The sequence below is a fragment of the Scylla paramamosain genome, chromosome 22, assembly GCF_035594125.1.
Source record: "Scylla paramamosain isolate STU-SP2022 chromosome 22, ASM3559412v1, whole genome shotgun sequence".
Classification (NCBI taxonomy): domain Eukaryota; kingdom Metazoa; phylum Arthropoda; class Malacostraca; order Decapoda; family Portunidae; genus Scylla; species Scylla paramamosain.
In genome coordinates this window covers 14904955-14924198 of record NC_087172.1, presented here as the reverse complement: position 1 = coordinate 14924198, position 19244 = coordinate 14904955, and the positions used below count along the sequence as shown (strand labels likewise).

The following is a 19244-nucleotide window of genomic DNA, read 5'->3' as shown; positions in this document are numbered from 1 at the left end:
ATTCTTCCTTAATACATTTTTAGATAATTTCTGGGATAAATTTTTGTGACAGAGTTCTTCACTTGTAAATCAGGACAAAGAATGCAGTTAATTTATTTCAAACTTTAAAGGTTTGTAAATAGAATACCTGTTAATTGTGATTCATCGGTATTCAATAAAAAATGTATATCAATTTTACTTAGAGCTTAGATAGTGAATATGTAAAGATTTCCTGTGAGAAACTCAGATAGTGACCAACTTAAATAAAGTACAATACCAAGAGACAGGATTATTGTATAAGGTTACATCTAGATTAGAATTAAAGCATAGATAGTGTGAAACATGAATAAAGATTACCTATGTACTTGAGTTATGAAGTATTCAAACAGTGAGAGGGGAGTTGCAACAGTATCACATAAGCTTATCATGCAGGAGCAAATCTGACTATGAACACTGAAAAACCAAGACAGCAAAAAAATAAGAGCAATGATCAGATGCATATTTAGGTTATTACATTAATTTTTTATCTTATTTACAGTTAATGGAGGAAATCAAGATAAAACAGAAGAAAATGCTTACAAAAGACAACACAGGAGTGAAGGAAGAAGAGGAGAAAGAGGAGAGGGAGAAGGAGGCTGCCACAAAGGAGTCTAGTCCACCTCCTAAAGACCCATCACCTCCCTCACCTCCCATTGAATTCTCCTCCAAGATAATCAACAGAAGTCAGCTGGGCCAGAACAAAGACAAGGAGGTGAAACGTGGGAGTATTGGTGCCTCATCCCTAATGAACGGCACCACTGCCACACTTGCATCAGCTAAGAGCACCACCCCCTCAGCCTCTGCCACCAACACCCTAACCAAGCCCAGGATCAGTGTCGGTGGTGCCCCATCAAAGCTCCCTGTCAGTAGAACCAACACAGCACCGGGGAACCAAGTCACCTCATCCTTAGCCAAGTCAGCAGTATTTGAGACACAGGTATCTCGCAATAATCCGTCTATACCACCTCCACCTCCACCACCACCACCACCACCGTCATCCTCCTTCCACCCTGCCTTTGTCTGCTCATCTTCCACTACCTCCACATTTACATCATCGCCTCCCCACAGCAGCCCTGTACATAACTCCTTTGGCAAACTGCAAAATGGTGCCCATTTAATCTCTAGTCCGCCCCACCCAAGCCCTGCCAAGCCTCCCAAGCCTCCCCCAGCCCCCCCCGCCCCTGGGTCCCTGCCAGTCCCTGCCGCCCTGCCCTCCCTGCTGCCCCATCTCCTGTCTGGGACCCCCACCCTGCCTCCTTCCGCTGTGAGTTTCGGTTAAGTGTTTGTTCTGCATTGTGTGTGTGTGTGTGTGTGTGTGTGTGTGTGTGTGTGTGTGTGTGTGTGTGTCTGTCTGGTTGATGTATGCATGTAAAAGTGTGTGCATGCTTGTGTGTGTGTGTGTGTGTGTGTGTGTGTGTGTGTGTGTGTGTGTGTGTGTGTGTGTGTGTGTGTGTGTGATATCGTCTAAGTCCACCTTGACTGACTTATGTGTGTGTCTCCTTGTCCACTGTCTGCAGGTGTGTGTCTGTTGCTGGAAAGTTTTCACTCACCCTTTCTGAGTGTCTGTGTGCTCCTTACACACTGCACATGCAAGTCCAGTTTGCCTCTTACTTTTGTTCTGTCTTCTGATATCACTTGTGGTTTCATATCTAAATGATTAAGAGTCAAACATGCACTCAAAATAGTATAACAATCAAGTTTAAAATAGATGGATAGATTTATAAGGTAGAAGAAATACGAGTATTGGCAATCCACACCCTTTCAATGGCAAGAGGTGGTACATGGTCACAATGTAAATTTCTCCACTTAGCCAAAATCATGCATGTATAAACACCCACAACTTCAGCAAACGTAGTGACCACTGGAGCGCATGTTGATGTGAACAGTAAAAAGTTGTTGAGGTCATCTAGTGTAATGGTGATGGAGTGATTAGTGAATGATGGTTTCCTGTCACTGCAGAAAGAATTTAACGTAAAAGCTGAATGTTCTGTGTCTTTCAGCTATGCTTGTGCCAAATTTAATGAAACTAAGTGACTAGTGAGAATACAGATAAATGAGAAGTACTTGAGCACATAAAATGAGTCATAATAACTAATAAGGATACAAATAATTGGAGAGCACTTGGATGTAGTCACAACGTAAAACATTGCTGCAGGTTATAGTCAGGGAGTATTTGGGTGTATAGACTGAACTGTATCATCAAATTTTTCCATTCTGCAGCAATGGAGTGAGCGAGTGAGAGGCAGCAAGGGCCCCTCACCAGCCGTGCCCAGCAAGCCTCGGCCCCACTCCACCTACGCCAGCAGCACCAGCATGGAGGAGTTCAGGCCAGAGGATAAGCAGGCATCCCAACCCACCGTCAAGCCTCCTAGTGCCTTCTTTGAGCCGCAGAAAAAGACCACCGGGAAGCCCCTGGTGTCAATCAGTGCTTACCCATCACCCAACCAGCGGCCCACCCCGGTCAGGATGGATTTCCTGCCCCAGGCTTCAGCAAAGGTTGAGGTGAATGGAGTGAGTGCTGCTGATGGACCATCCACTAAGATTGTTCTGCAGGATGAGCTCAAGTCAACCCTCACCCGCTCCAATCTGCGGCAGCGCAGCACAACCGAGCAGGTGTTTGAAGGACTTCCTCCCCAGGCCTCCAGCTCCAGCAGCAAGCCCTCCTTCACCACCACCACCATTGTCAACACAGCCTCACCCCCCAAGGCTTCCCTCTCCAGCAAATATAGCCATATAGGCCAAAACAACACTGGTATAAAAGGTTAGTGTGTGTGTGTGTGTGTGTGTGTGTGTGTGTGTGTGTGTGTTGATATTAAGTTGAAACAAAAGTTGCATTGTGTATCTTCTGGTTTGGGAGTGGGTGTCTCTATATCTTTTCATTGCATTCGGTTGCAGCTCTTTCAATTAAAATGAACTTTTAATAAAATATGGATTTTCTTAAAATTATTTTTAATTCTTTGAATTTAATTTCTTTTTACATCAAGTAAATTTATTGAAGTAAATAATTTTCTTGGTACCAATGAGATAAACAAAGCAGTAATTAATGGTGTGTTTCGTGGAGGTGGTCAAGTCGTGGGTAGAAGTGAGCAGAGAGTACAGTGAACTGGCACTCAGGTGTTTCAGCAGCTCTCCATGTCCTTGGCAGGTTTAGGAATCAGGGACATCACTAGCCTGATGGAGTGTGATAGAGGCTCTGCTTTGTTTCTCAATATTATTGAAGACTACATAACTTCAAATACTTCATAGTCTATAATGTTTGACTTAACTCTTTATAGAACAACAGCAAAGTAATGCCTTTCAGAATGTGATGTGCAGTACTTCATCATGGTCTGTTATCTCATACTGCTCTCTCTCTGTTTTTGTTTCTTGCCACACTTTGATGACCAAAGTTGTGCTACAGTAGTTACCTTTGGCTGCTCTGTGCTTATTCTTATCAAATGTTGATAGATAATGTCAGTTTACGCAACAGGAATTTAGTATCTTCTGCCTATATGTCTTACAAAAAGTAACTTGAGGGATATGCATTAACTAGATGCATATCCTTCTGTACTTGCCAGGAGACACTTGAGGCGCATCACATGCGTGCCACTCCAACAAGATGTGTTTCATGTGACATCTGGAAAAGTCTTAAATTTAGAAGACAAGTGTTGCTTTCATTTGATGCCAGTCATATTTTTGTAAACTTGTGAGAATTATTATTTTTTTTCCAAAGATGTTTTTTTAATTATGTTACATTTTCAAACTGTCATGAGTTGATTCTGCAGGATGACTCAGAATATTTGGTGCCTTTTTGTAAGCTCCTCAGGCTGTCAGTATATTGTACTGAGCTCTCTTATTTTCTGTGCATGTACTGTTGATATGTTCTTCAGCTATATGCAACCCTGTACGTACTGAGGTTCTTCTGATTTAAAGTATTGGTAATGATCTTAGATTCTTAAGATTTTGTATCATAGTCTGATATGGCTCACAAGAATCCCCATGACCATTTCTTAACTCTCCCATCAAGGTGAGAGCAGCAAAGAAAATGAGGCTCCAGAGTGCCCTCCTGCAGGCATCCTCAAGCCCTCAGGCCCTTCCTCCACCATCAGGCCGCTACAGAAGTCCATATCATTTGGTGATGTGTGAGTGCAGCACCTCTGAGGCAGTGGCAAGACCCTGCATTATGCACAAAGCATCCTTCCTGGACTGGGAGTGCTAACATGTGTAGTACATCTGTCAACACTCATGTCTGCTTTGGTGGCTGCCAGCTGTGTGAGCAGTGACAGTGTGTGTTTGTGTACAGCACAGTAGTATACCCAGTGAATGGGTTGAATCAACCTATGATAGTGGTCACAAAATATACTACTATGTAAGCAAACATATCACACTACTGTTAGTTCTTGCAGAGCCTGGCAGTCAGTGTGGCAGGTGTGTGTGTGTGTGTGTGTGTGCTGGTGGCTGTGCTTGCCACAATAACATTACACTCACCTATTAGATGCATGAATGCATATTACTTGGTGGCTCACAAATGATGAATGAGTTGTCATATGACTGATATGCTTCCCTTTCAATGAGATAGCTTAGATTTAAGCTATTTGATTATATTCTTGTGCACAAAAGACAGGAGAGTACCTGTGTGTCCTTCACATTGCATGCAATTCTTGGTGACTGCGAGCCACTTGGCAAACTCTCCTCAGAAGTGTGGTCACTTCAATGACTTCTCAAGATGCATGTTTCACTTTTACTTCTGCACATATTCCTTTTCATCACTTCCTTAGTTACAGATATTTTTTATTAAACAGCTCCTCTTTACATGAAGTTACAGATAACGTTTAACTTCAGGCTTCCATGTACTTTATTTATTATATTAATTACTGGTGAAGAAAATTTACTTATCTTTATCCATTTAAAGCATCTCTTATGGTTGATGTATGTTTGAGCTAATACATAATTTTCTAGTTCTTCACATCTCATTGTTACATAAAACAGCTTTCCATGACTTTGCTCTCATCATAAATGTTGCATTATTTCATCATATGAAAGTAAAGAGGTCAGTACAGAATTAAGAAGCACTCACTTAAAACACACCACTGCATTCTGTCATGCTTAGTGCAGTTTTGAGGAACTATCTGCACCACAGCTAATGACTACACATTGCACCAGCAACAGAACATGTGGGTTGCCAATGTGCTGCTAGCAAGATTGTGGTTTTGTTTAAGTGCTGGGATTCTCTGACTCACCATGAGGAATTTATCTTGCATGACAATTTTGACTCAGACAAGACCACAGTTGTTTGTAATTGTATAAGCACATTAGGGAATGGAGAGAAAATTTAGATTTTTACATGCTGATTTTTCTAGGGAGCTTAAATACTAGTATACTTTTGATAATCTGCTTTAAACTGTTATTGACATATCAGTGTGTTACAGGAAGAATACATAGGATATAGTGTTTAGGACAGTGTAGTGCTTCCTTATTGTGAATGAGAGAATAATATTGACTTTCATTACCTCTTCCAAGGCACCATAACAGTGAGAGCCTCCATTGAGTTAACCATGTAAAGTGACTAATAATGTGAATTTTCAAGCTTGGTATGCCTGTATATAAGAGTGCAGATGCATTATCCTATACAGTTTTGTTCATCTCATGTCATCCACCACTTACCAACAGCTGTATCCTCATCACTATCCCACAGCTTATTACACACTGCACAACTAACAATGTCTTATCACCACTACTGCTACTGTTGGCCACACAAAAAAGTAATTATAAATGAAATTCATCACAACCAACGACCACCTTAATAAATGCAAGATTCTTACAAAAGTTTGTGAAATCGCCCCACAATACATATGTATATAATGAAAATAATTACCAGATAGTAAATGAACAACTTTTTACAGTTTATGACTATGTAATGAAATCTGACCAACCCTGTTAAAAAAAATGTAGCAGCTCTGACTGATAGGAGGATTGGTAAAGACTAGACAAAGAGACTAATGCCTTCAGGATAGGTCAGGGTAGTGGGGGGTGCCAGAGATGCATGCTGGGATGGTGAGGGATTTAGATGATCTGTGAAATCATATAGTTATTATTTGCTGTACAAAGAAAAATATTATATTGAAGTGAATGAAACACCAGCAGCTGAGCATGACAGCAGTACAGAGTGTAATGCCTTGCTGGTCTCCTCTCATTGCAGAACAACTGTAGGTGAGTCTGAGCCCCGGGCGTAGCAGTGGGGCCGGCCGGGGGAGGGCTGCCCTGTGTCACAAGCTGCTCCAGTGTTGTGGTGATGCCATGTGTGGATTGTTGTATGTAATATAGAACACCTCTGTTACTGTCTATGTAATGTTTTCCAGTATACTACTACTTGTATCTAATCTGGTCACTTGTATTAAAAGTATATACATATATATAAATATATTACGTATATATTTTTTAAATATTGTAAATGTAAACCTCGTAACTTTTTTTAAGTTTCTAACATTTTTCAAACCTCAAGTTGTGTGAAGATTTAACAGTTCTAGAACACTTATACCTAGTTTTGTACACATGAAATGTTTATGTACATAGCTATATATATATATATAAATGCAATATAGATATTTGTGATTATATTTTACATACCTATGAAACATGTAAATATTCAGAATATTAGTAGTTCCATAGAGCAGTATTCAATAAAGTGAAAGTAGTTGTGTTTGCCAAGCTACCCAATATATACTATACTCTTTGTACACTAAACACTAACACTAATTAATAAATTATTGTTCATGTAATGTTTGTTGTGTCCTTACTCTACCATACAAGGTAGCACCAGCAAGATAAAAACCTGTCAACTTCTTGACTTTTATTCAAATACAAAAGTAAAACTTTCCATCAAAGATGGTTGAAGGCAGAGTAGTGATATGCAGAAAGGAGCCACACTTGGGAACTGTTCACACAGAGTGCAAAAAGTTTCTTTTTGAGCTTAAAGTTGTACATCTTGAAGCTTCACCCAGGAGCAAAGTTTTTGACCACTTTTGTTAGGAGTTGCCATAACAGACAACCCATCTCCATCTCTATCTCTAACACCCAATAAGTGTTTGATCTTATTGGGAGATTTGTGTTCAAAATTCACACTGTGTTCATAAACTTGTTTTGTAGTGCATACCTCAAAGGAGAACATTGATGAGCCAACACTTTCTTAAATACTTAATTTCATAGAGCTATGAGCCTGTGGTGAGCAAGAATCACACTGAATAAAAATAATTCACATTGCTCTTCACCATATACTATTACAGGTTACAACAGCTTACGTTTACCATGAGAAACAGATTGCTGAGCCTGAGAAATAAGAGTAATAATATCTCCTTTTAGTTTCAGCTTTCTGTCTTCAGGTACCTTGTGCAGTTCAGATGTCAGGGAGAGTAAGAATAATCTATCTTCATTATTTTCACTAGACACATTTTCACATCGTATAATTTTCTTCATGAGAGTGTGAATGAGTTCATCATCCTCTTTACTGGCTATCTTTCTCTTGAATGACTGTTTATGCTTTTGTTTCTTGGCTTCTTTATCTTTTAAACTTATCTCTTCTACATCTTTATCTTCAGTATCCACACTAGCAATAGCAGTAGTGCACTCATCTGTACTGCTTATGATCTGGGTGGGTACAATTTTCAAGAGGTTTTTACAAGAGTCATCCAGAGAGGTGTTTGTAGCTTCTCCCTTCGTATCGTTTGTGACCTGCTTTGATACAGATTCCAGGAACTGTAGTGCCTCAAAGTGAATATATGGTCTTCTTATTTTTGTCGGTGGTAAATCTTTTTCTTGCTTTTGCCTTTGAAGTTCTCTGGCATAGCATGTGCGAATTCCCTTCCACCTCCTCTGAATAACAGCCGCTGAAACAACAGAGAGAACATGGTGAATAAAAATATGATTTGCAAATGGACAGAGATACATGTGCATGTAATGCACAGGTGTGTTATGTCACCATAATCTGAAGTATCATGTGCTGGACTTGAGATAGCCAACCATACCCTGGTGCTGGGAGATACGGCCCTAAACAGTCTTGTCTTAGGGTAAGTAAATGGTGCACATAGAATCCCTGGTAAGATGCAAGAGGCAGTGAAAGAGATGAAGACTGTAAAAACTGTAGATCTGCATGGATGAGCAGTCGAATCTCTTGAAGAATTGACTGACAAGATTGCTGAATGCATGTTTCTCAAGCAATATGGTGCTGATTGACGAGGTGAATATAAATGTGGTCCTTTTGTGTACAAGAAAGGATGACAGGTATGAATGAACTATACTTAGAGATACATTAGAGGGTTTTTTTGGATGTGGTAGGTAAGACATATTGTAAGAAATTGATAAGGATGATTGGAGAGTGTATAAGGAATGGTAGTGTGGCTCTAGAATGCAGAACATTAGCATTTGCTAAGACATGTGTCAAAGATATTTAGAAAAACTTAGGGCATTCATGTATTTTGAGAAAGTAAGTGACAGTAGATTGGGAAGACCGTAGGTACACTACTTCAAAATTGTGCGGGTTAGAAAAGTTGTGATATGCAATGCTTCATATAGGTCCCCGTTTGTTAATATCTAGATATTAAAAGTCATCAGACTCTGGAGACACTGCTTATCAGGCCTCACTTTGAAGATCCTTCCTCACAGGAGCAGGCCCACCTAGAGAGGCTGAGGTCAGCCGGTGCATTGCATCGGGGCCCATGTTTTTTTTTTTTTTTTTTTTTTTTGCGGGGGGGAGGGGGGTCCTCTCCCATCTCTACCTTTAACTACTGGCTGCAAGGATGGAGGCCCTAAACTATTCCTGCACGGGCACATTTCAGGGATCACCTGAAGATCCGCCACCCCATAGGGATCACCTGAAGATCCGCCACCCCAGATTGTCTCACCTGAAGATCCGCCACCCCAGACTCTCTCACTTGGTTAGGTTAGGTTAGGTTAGCCTAACCTAACCTAACCTAACAACATGAACACATTAAAAAACTGAGTGGATATAAAAAATGTAGAAAAAAGTTTACTTCATTAAAAGTATGGGATCACCTGAAGATCCGCCACCCCAGATTGTCTCACCTGAAGATCTGCCACCCCGAGTGCGGCTGGGGTGGCGGATCTTCAGGTGATCCCATTTCAGTTCTCTCGGCGGCCCTGCACAGGAGAAATTCTCAGACTGAAATTTTCAAACATTACTACGCTTCGTATTGGTGGCAACTGAAAGTTACGACGGTTGAAGTTATAAGTGAAGACGTCTTCAACTGCTGACCACGAGTCTGCATTTCTTTTTTTTTTTTTGAGTCCGTGCAAACAAATCGCATATCTTACATAGACCACTGTAAACCTAGCATCAGCTAGCATATTTTTTTACACAGTTCTTTACGATACGGGCGTGCAACCGCAGAGCGCCACCCGTGTGGCCTGCGCAGTACCATCCACTACCAGAGTAATGCAACAATGTAACGTAAATTGAGCACATACTCGAACAAATACGCATAAAAACACATAAAATGCGCACTAACTTAATCCATTTTTCTCAGCAGGAGGCATGTCATCAAAGTCTGGGAAAAACGCCCGTATGACGGCGTTCCAGGCCAGCCTACGGTCAGCTCTGTTCCCGTACTCCTCCACGGCAGGGTCCCAAATGGCAGCGTGCTGCTCTACTTCACTTATCAAGTCTTCACCGCTCACTTTCATGTCCACTAGCTTCACAATGTTATTTCTTTCCATGCTGTGACTACACCTCGACAAATAGACAGTGGCGGCAACTAGTGGCGTCATTGAAAATTACCAGTGGGTCATCCAGTGGCGGCAACTCAAAGTTGTGGTAACTAGCTGCACTACTGAGCTACTGTGAAATGTTCAGTCGGGCAACTGCAGTTGGTAAATGTGAGACCCCTCATTCAAAATATTTTTGTTTTGTTTAAATTTGTTACAAACAATCCCCGCTTCTAATTGCCTGGCATTAAAGTTTTATTCGGACTTGCTTGAGGGCTCCATGGTTGTATGCAGGATGCAAACGTTTTCTCTGGAGACCTGCATATGTTTAGGGAGGCTTAGCTAAATATCTGTGTACCCCAGGGGAATGTATTTTTCAATACTGACACAACGCATCAAGGAATAGATAACAACACATACCACATGATTCATGTCCCTCTTCATTCAGTGACGTAATATACTAGCCATGCTGAATATATATCGCTACGGCAATATACAAATAAGTAGACTGGTATTACTATTACCAAGTCCGAGAGTATTTCTTGGCCTTGGTCTTTGACTAATACTATGACAACGGTGGCGGCACCTGCCACAGGTGGTGACAGTGGTGGTGCAATACTTTCATGCCACATAATGAAAGTCTGACACTGCGCTGTGAAATGTTTTCCTCATGGAGACTTATTGCACCATATGGTAGCACATTTGCCACCACCGCTCGCAACCTTCGCACTTGGAGGAATACCGCCTAAAATAAGATCAACCACATTATATATGTGAGGAGAAGCATAATGTAGATTTCATGATATGTGAGTGGTTTTAGATAATAGTGATAGATAAAAGTCGAAATAACAAAACACAAGTGAGCGGTGGCGGTGGTGGTGGTTGCGGTGGGTGAAGCAGACATTCGGACACTGGCCTTACCCTGCACAGGTCTGTTGCTGCTGCCTGCCTGACTTTACCTGCCCTTGCTCCCTCCCCTGCGCTGCCCGCTTGTTCCAGTTCTGTTGAGGTGATTATAACTGTTGATGAGTACCTAATTCATGCAGTAGCTGAGGTAAAATACAAATTAATCTACAGGATAGGTGTTAAGAGATCAGTAATCTCACCTCGTAATCACCTGTTTACCTGTCCATTGCTGTTTCACCTGTCCATTTTGGATTTCACATGCCGTACGGTGTCATTATGAGGCTTTTCTTTGCGTATAGTTGTTGTAACGATGCTGTGTGGCCGTGTAGTGGTTCAAGGACGCAGAGAGGTTGATGTGCTAGGGTTGCTATATTTGTTTTATTTATGGCTAGTGTTGATCTACGCAGCGCATTATATCTTTTATTGTCAGTGATGTGTTTAAAGAAGGCTTGTCCGTGTGTGTGTGTGTGTATTGGTGAAGTATATGTGTACTGTGTGTGTTGCTTTGTTGTCTCCTGCCTTGTGCGTTTGCATTTTTGCACGTTATTATGCAAGTTTTCACTGTGCCTTTATTAGTCCCATAACTTTACCTTAGATGCTAATAAATCTCTCCAGCTGTTGTCAGTTGTGTGTAGATTTTTGGGCACAGTGCATTTACATAAGCTTATTGGCCAACCACTGTTGGGAGGATAGGCAGGTGGTGTAGTTTGAGAAAGTGCCATCTAAGGGAAGAAGGAATAGTAATATGACTAGTCTAGTTCATTTAAGTCATATTATTTCTTTAGCAAATAGTTAACATACACTGAAGACAGTATGATCAAAGACGTTGTTCAGTATTATCTTTATGTGACAAAACTTACTTTTCTTTCAATATGTCATGCACTAGAGTCCAGATGTGGGAATTACATAATACAGTTTCTCCTTGTGTCTGCAGACCACAGCCTACACAGGCCACACTTGTCACTCGTCGGCCAGACAGCCACCAGCATTACGCTCACACACGTTTCCCTGTGTCATTGGATGAACATAACAAAGAAGTGAAGCCATGGCATCCTCAGCAGAAGTGGTACAACCGGCAAGTGAGCTGCAGCCTGCTGCCGCCCCTCCCCTCACTCCAGCATGGGGTGGGGCAGGGATGGCACCGGTGGGGCCCTCCCTTACACCAGTAAGCCCCTGGGGGAGGGTCTCACCTGCTGCTCCACAGAGTGCTCCCCCAAAGTCCTTTCACGAACTTATGTCAGAGGATCTTGCCAAAGATTTGCAGCAGAAGTGAGTGTGTGTCTGTTCTGTTTTCTAATATTAAATTATCATATTTATCTTTAAATTTGTATTTAGTATATGGCAGTCAAAGCTAAGGGACTCTAATTTATATCAACAAGCTCCTGTCCTTTGATTTCCTCTGATTGCTTTTGATTCAGTCTTCCGTGTATTTTTCAAGGTACTCATTAATATGCTTGATGATGTACTTTTACTTTTGTAGCCTCTTGTAATGCCCTAAAAGTGCCTAAATCTTGACAGGGAGACTCAGGCCTACCACCTCTCGCTCCTGAATGAGGAGGAGGACTACAGTGACTTTATCAAGCCCCAGGAGGAGGTGGCCAATGACCTCTACCTGGCGCAGGTGTTGCAGTATGAGTATGACCGCGAGTATGACGAGCAGGTGAACAGGGAAGAGAAGCTGTTCAATGGCAACTCGAAAGGTACAAATTCTTATATGAATGTCTCAGCATAGAAAAGCTTCTTTGCTGAATCTTTATATCATTGAAATTAATACGTAAGTTTTTATTATGTTTTTTTTATTATTATTTTTTTTTTCACACTCATAATTACACTTGTTTTTTCTAGTATATGAAGTTATCCTTAAATAGTAATTAAAAATTTAGTAAAATAAAATAATAAAAGAGTGACTATTTTTCATGCTCAGTCACCACTTATACATATCAACATGCCTTACTGCATTCATATTTTATATCTGTATGTCAATATTCTTTTCTGCAGTTTATTTTGTTATCTTTCCTCATGTTTAAATGTGACAAAAGAAAAATGGAGAAAGAAGAGCCATTGATTAAAAAGGTTGCTGCCTGACCACATGACTGGTATCTTTGCAGTGTCTGTGTCCTTCAACAAGTTCAAGATATGCCCTTCATGGTATGGCCCAGACAGTGATGACGAGCCGAGGGAGATAGACGATGAGAACAGGGCCATTGACTCCTTTGAGGTGGGCAGGAAGAATTTATGTGTATTATATTGAGATTGAGGTGAAAAACTAATCACTGGACACGAGTGATTTCTGTTACTTCACTTCTTACAATTACTGTGTATCCCGTCAGCATTAGGGAAGGACTGCTGATTTATCTGTGTTTTAATGATAAAGACAGGATAGTGTACCATAATGAAAATAGTATCCACTTCCCACACATACTGCCTAACCTTAACCCACACACTCACCCTTGGCCTCACCACCACCAGGCAAGGGAGCGTGAGGACCCTGTGATCCCTGCCTGTGGTTACATCAAGCATGGGGACAAGATGGTCACCAAGCACGACCTGGCCATCTCCGGCAGGAAGAATGCTGCCAGGATCATGAACCTCCCACCGGGAATCAACACTGGTGATGGAGGAGGATTTGACATGAAACTTTCCAACAAGGTATTATATGTATTTTTTTTTTTTTTCAGAATTGTTGTACTGTGTAAAACATTCGTCATTTTGAAAACAACATCAAGGTTTCAAGGCTCCAGAGTTGCGAAGAAAAAAGATATGATTTGAAGGGATGTGAGAATTCAGTGTTAACTTGAATAAGGTACATCAAGAGTTGAAAGTGATAGATTTGTCAGTATCTGTTATACACTAGGAACCTGTTTATTTAGTACCAGAAAATGGACTGCATAGCTGTCGTTGAATAGTGATGTGTTTAGTGCCAGATTGTGACTGTGTGTCCCTCTTGCAGGTGTACAACAAGCTGTGCCGCTCTGCCATGTCAGACCTGCGTAGGAAGAATCGTGTGCATGACAAGGTGAGGCGAGCCATCATTCCCCGGGCCATGATGTGTTTTGTGGTTGCTTGTGTTATGTAGTGCTGCACACTGACTGGCAGTCACAGGTGGCAGTTTTATTCATTTCTTATTCTTTAATTTGAGCTTAAGCATACTTTTTGTTGAATCCAGTAAAAGAAAATATGAGTAATGTAGAGGAACACTGATTTAATGAATATTGCCTGAATTTTGATGTCATGACAGGTTACATGTAGTGAGAACCATGGCAGGTTGTGTAAGACACCACACTGTTGTGTTATACTGTTACCTTTTGTTTCCTTCATTGGTGTTACCTTGCTTGCTGAGGAAAAAAAAATTGTTATTGTCATACATTAGCACAGAAACTGAATACACTTTTTGAGAGGAAAGAAGAATGAGAGGATGAGAGCACATGAAGAGGGAGTGCAGGAATGATGATGGTGTTTATAAAAATTTCCATTTGCTTTTTCCTTTTTGGGCAGCTGCAGAAGATCACCTGTCTCCACCATACTCTGCCTTCTCTGTCCATATATCTCCTCTTTGGTCCTCCTCTCCTCCTTGGTGGAGAGTTTATCTTCAGTATCTGTTGGTCTTGTTTGGAAAGGCTTCAGATGTAGACAGATGAATAGAGAAATATCTTTGGACATTGTTGAAGATATTACTTTCTTGTTCCTCTCTAGGTTGAGAAGGCCACCTCAGAGATGGCCCTTGACCCAAAGACCCGTCTGCTGATCTTCAAGATGCTGAACAATGCAGTGCTGGAGGCCCTCAATGGCATTGTCAGCTCTGGCAAGGAGGCGGTTGTGTTCCATGCGCAGGGTGGAGAGTGAGTGTTGGGAGAGTGGATGGGTGGATCTTTGTGGAGTAGAATATGTTTGATATTTTGAAGATTGCATTATCATCAGTGTTCATCTTTTATCATTTATCATTATAACTACCTTTAATCATCATAGAAAATGCTTTAGTAGTGGTATAACATTCCTCATCCCACTCTGCTTTTCACTGTGTTGCCTCAAGTCTCCTTAGACATCTTCAGTGTAGTTACTTATGATATTTAAATAATTTCTTTGAATGGTCACTAAAATTTTGTAAAGAATCACCATTACAATCTTTCATTATTTGTTGTGCTCTTATAAATGAACCAACCTTCAATGAATTGTGTCACATGTCAGCCTTCATGTTCCCTCAGGATGGATGATGGGCCGCTGCCTGAGGATTGTGCTGTCAAGGTGTTCAAGACGACCCTGACTGACTTCAAGACACGAGAGCGTTACATTAGGGAGGACTATCGCTTCAAGGATAGAATCTCCAAGAGCAACTCACAGAAGGTGTGCAGGTTTCACTGAGGCTTTTCTGAATCAAAGGTTAAAACATTCAGTGATTTCTTCTTAATATGGCCCAGTAACTAATTCAAGTCCCAACCACAGTGTTGTCTTCTAGAGCTGACAACAGTACTTCCTTTTTCCAGCTGATTCGTCTGTGGGCAGAGAAGGAATACCACAACCTTCGCCGACTACACCGTGCTGGCATTCCCAGCCCCAAGCCAGTGCTGATCAAGAAGCACATCTTGGTCATGTCATTCATTGGTGCTGATCACATGCCAGCACCCAAGCTGAAGGAGGCACGCTTATCCAAGGCCGAGCTGTGTGTGGCATATGAACAAGTGGTAGAGGTGAGGAAGTGTCCCCTTGTTTGTGTTCTTTGTGCATTTGTGTTGATTATGAAGTGATGAGTTTATGCCTCTGTGAAACTATTGGATTGGCTAAATTCAAGACAGTCAGAATAGAACACTATCTTAATATACGCGGAAGTGTAGTCAGTTCAGCTTGAATATCATGTGTGATACACCAGTATCCCTCTGCCACTACCTCCTTATTGGGCAATGGCCTTAAAGAGGTGTGGATTGATAGGTAGGCTATCACTTGCTATTTGTATCTTTTATCTCTGTCAGTAGTAATTCCTTTCACACACAAACAGCTATGAGAAAATTCAAGGCAAATTGGGTAACTCTTAGCATCTTCAGCAAGTTGAAACTCCTTAGTCATAAATTCTGGTGTTTATTCAGATCTTATTTGAGATGGCTCATGCTCTGTCCTTCAAGCACATCTTGAGTCATTGGTCTTGATACGTTTTGTGCCTTTTCAGACCATGGTTAAAATGTTCCATGGGTGCCACCTGGTGCATGCTGATCTTAGTGAATACAACATCTTGTGGTTCGAGGAGAAGTGCTGGTTTATAGATCTGGGCCAGGCTGTGGAGCCGACGCATCCACATGCTCTCCACTTCTTGCACAGAGATTGCACTAACATTATCAGGTGAGTAGAGTGAGAGGATGTGCTTGGTGAAGTGATAAAAGTTGCTGTTATATGAGAGGGAGGAGTGATTTAATAATAATAATAATGATAATAATGAATGAAGGAGATGGTGTGAGTTGAGATAAAGGAAGGTCTTCAGTTGTTGCCAGAGACTGTATAACATTATCATGTAAGGAGAGGGAGAGTGTGTGTTGGGTGAAAGGATGCAAGTAGCAGTTTTAAAAGAGAGAAATGCTTTAGTATTAACAAGTGAGGGAGGGTGAGAGGCTATATAACACTTCACAGCACAAAACACATAAAAGAGAAATAATTGAAAGTGGAATTTCATTGTATAACTTGAAAATAATGGTAGCTCTTTCAGTATTTCACTCTCATGAGATAATCGTTATATCCTCTCAGGTTCTTCCAATCCAAGGGAGTTCCTGAGCTGCCATCGCCCCTGAAACTGTTTGAGCAAGTGAGTGGAATATCTCTGCCGGGCCCTGAGGATGCTGCCCACCGAATGGTAAGTGCAATGAGTCAGTGATCAGCATCAGAACATTGAAACATAGGAGACTACAAAAGACCAGTTGTCCTATATATGGCAGTGCTTTAGGGCTTACATATACATACATTATATTTTTACAGAGGAACTGTGGTTATAGATATTTGAGAATGTTTTCCCTTATTATGTTTTGATATGCATGGGTTTTTATTAGGAAATTTGAAGTTGTTTAGCATCACTGAGAAATTTTACCTAAGTGCTGTAACCCTTTCTCCAGGAACCATGTAAAACTAAACAAAAGAGAAGAAAACATTTGAATCCTCTTACAGATTGAAGAATATGAGACTCACCAGGAATTATGGCGTGAGGGGATGAACAACCTGAGTGACCAGTTTGAGTTCCTGTGGCAGGAGATACAAGCAGAGGAGAGGCAGTGCAAGGGGCTGAAGAAGGAAGATGATGATGATGAGGAAGAGGAGTTGGAGGAGGAGCTGCTGAAGGAACTGGTGGCATCTGTAAGTTTTTTTCATTGTGGTCCATTTTTGAACAATATAGGATGACTGTTTTGTAATGTTTAGCATGTGTATAATTGCACTGATGAGTTAAAAAGATATAAAGAAGTCCTCTCTGATACTGAAAAATGCATTAAGTGAAAAATAATTCTCTATTGACCCCAATTTAAAAGTTTTTAGTGTAGTTGCATTTTCCAAGGAACATTGAGTCTTAAGTTATGTTTCATTTTTATATCGCTCACCTCATTATTATCTATATCACTCACCTCATTATCTCTACACCAGTCTCACATTTGGAACATAAAGCTTCTTAACTTGATTTCTGGTGTTTTAAAAGTAATTATATATTTTCTACACCAACAGGAGAGGAAAGAAGACTTGGGAGACGAGTGTTCTGGGGGTGCTGCAGGTGTTGTGTGCTCAGGGGGAGGGGAGCCAGCAGGGGCAGAGGGCAGCTTCAGCACCAAGCATTCCCCTACCAATGAGGGGAATAAAGGGGGAGTTAAATGGGTGGAAAAGCAGGCTAAGAAAAAGAAAAGTAAAAATAGGAAAAATAAGTAGCAGTTGAATTTAATGATAGCTTGAAGTGGCCATTAATGTGGGCTGAAGCTAGACATTATTCAGCAGTGTGTGGAGATTGTATTGCATCCAATCAAGGCACTGACAGATAGGAAGATGTTCACAGATGTGTCCAGGGATAGCACAGGAGACTGGATGATGAACTGTCTCTGTCTTCATTGTTTACTCATCATGTTAGGAGGTTGTGACGAGTTGCCCCACCAAGCACTGAACAGAGGAAGTGTTGGTGGTGTGATGCAAGTGTTGTGTGGAGTCCTGGTGCAGTGTGGTGTGGAGGAGAGGGAAGTGTTGTGTTGTGTGTGAAGTGACATAAGTGACATGAACTGTTTGCAGGTACATGGGTAACTTCTGTCTCATGATGTGTCTGGAAGGAGAAGGTTGTTGTTTTGTTTGTTGTTTGGTTGTCTCAGTTGTTCTGTAGCCCAAGCAGTTGGCTGTTGAAGAGTATGTATTGTGATTTGCTTTATATTGACATAAGAAGAGCTTGGGATTGTAGTGTCTGAATTAAATGAGCCTGCTGTATTTCATTGTATTTTATTGGCTGTTACGTTTATATTTTTGTCACTGAAAATGAAACGTAAGTTGTACCTCCTTTTGATTTTGTATGTTCTTTAACTCATGTATTGTAACCTCCAATTGTTTGTCTGCCACCACAAATGCCACTGGGTGCAGGAACTGTGTCTACTGTATGTACTTAGTGGCAACTCCTGTTGTGAGGCCAGATTATTATTGCCATTTGTGGAAGGCTATCAGATAACAGTCTGTTCTAACTCTTTTTTTAATATTGTTCTAAGAAAATGCATGTGGGGAGGAAAGCCTTCTGAGTTAAGAGGGAGTGGCATCCAAGGAAGCTAGTCTTATAAAACTGAAAAATTCATGAGATCTTTGTTCAATGCTGGGTTGCCATTCTTCTTCCTAATCTCTTGCTTGCTGGGTTGACCTCTGATCTGTGCGCCACTTCTTTTGTCTCCATGATCTCTGTGTCATTTGTGGTGTTTTTCAACCCAGCCAAAGACCAGTTGAGTTCATGTTGCTGGTCCTTGGTACCTTAAGTCTCACCCAGACATTTTTACAAATATTTTGATATTTTTACTTCCTTTGACATTTTATATACTGTATTGTCCACTTTCCTTTCACTGATTGGTTGTTTAAGTTTCTGTGTACATGAGTTGTAGATGGTCTTCTTTAATTTTGTCTTACCATTTTATGAGACTTGCACTAAAAATTCTTTCACTCAGTTTTATGTAAATCTAAACAGCTTGAAGTTGCAAATCATTAAAAAGAATTTACTGTTTTGCTGCTACTTTAGGTAGAAGACATCTAACCTGAAGGAATCATCATTTAAGATTAGCCTGAAGTATTTCCTTGTATTTGATGACAATGCCAAGAATCACAGCTTTCATGTAATTCTCAGGGGATTGAATACAGCCAAGCAATTGTGATGGAATCCCTCGAGTTAACTTGTATCTTTTTAATTGATGAGTAGATTTTTTGCTTTAATTTTGGCTTCTGTTTTTGGATCTCTTGGGGTTTATCTCAAGTCCCCACACTCTTGCTATAACACTGAAGAACCATTTATCTAAGTTGGGTATTTGAACTTTTTTTTTTTTATCAAGTTAGTTTTTGTATTTTTCTTGGAACGATATTAAAAAAATGGTCAGTAAACGGCAAGTGTTTTACTTGTCAGCCTTTCATTTCATTCAGAGGAGGCAGTAGACACC

At 40.8% G+C, this 19244-nt stretch overlaps 2 protein-coding genes and 1 long non-coding RNA gene across 11 annotated transcripts in view; 2 read left to right on the top strand and 1 right to left on the bottom strand.

Moving 5' to 3' along the window:
- The window catches only part of LOC135111659 (serine/arginine repetitive matrix protein 1-like), a 102623-nt gene extending 95847 nt beyond the window's left edge, over window positions 1-6776 (top strand). For 4 of the 9 annotated variants that reach the window (XM_064025204.1, XM_064025200.1, XM_064025198.1 and 1 more), the window contains 4 exons: window positions 518-1282; window positions 2239-2779; window positions 4025-4139; window positions 6197-6776. In XM_064025204.1, the coding sequence (XP_063881274.1) occupies window positions 518-1282; window positions 2239-2779; window positions 4025-4139; window positions 6197-6230 (1455 nt within the window). In that variant the 3' untranslated portion in view covers window positions 6231-6776. The remainder of the gene's footprint in view (window positions 1-517; window positions 1283-2238; window positions 2780-4024; window positions 4140-6196) is intronic. The other 5 variants (XM_064025205.1, XM_064025202.1, XM_064025206.1 and 2 more) reach the window with 3 other exon arrangements.
- A 56-nt stretch (window positions 6777-6832) lies between these two features.
- LOC135111664 (uncharacterized) lies at window positions 6833-9781 on the bottom strand. Its single transcript, XR_010273860.1, has 2 exons — window positions 9519-9781; window positions 6833-7880 (listed from the first exon to the last, which is right to left on the bottom strand). It is a non-coding gene; the product is annotated as an uncharacterized LOC135111664 (long non-coding RNA).
- Window positions 9782-10563: 782 nt separating this feature from the next.
- Window positions 10564-19188, top strand: LOC135111661 (serine/threonine-protein kinase RIO3-like). The gene is made up of 13 exons (XM_064025207.1): window positions 10564-10723; window positions 11555-11889; window positions 12139-12320; window positions 12729-12838; window positions 13090-13269; window positions 13571-13636; window positions 14314-14459; window positions 14823-14961; window positions 15102-15305; window positions 15779-15948; window positions 16348-16453; window positions 16762-16947; window positions 17308-19188. The coding sequence occupies exons 2-13, from the start codon at window positions 11666-11668 to the stop codon at window positions 17503-17505; spliced, it is 1911 nt and encodes a 636-aa protein (XP_063881277.1). The 5' UTR covers window positions 10564-10723; window positions 11555-11665; the 3' UTR covers window positions 17506-19188.
- Window positions 19189-19244: the final 56 nt, after the last annotated feature.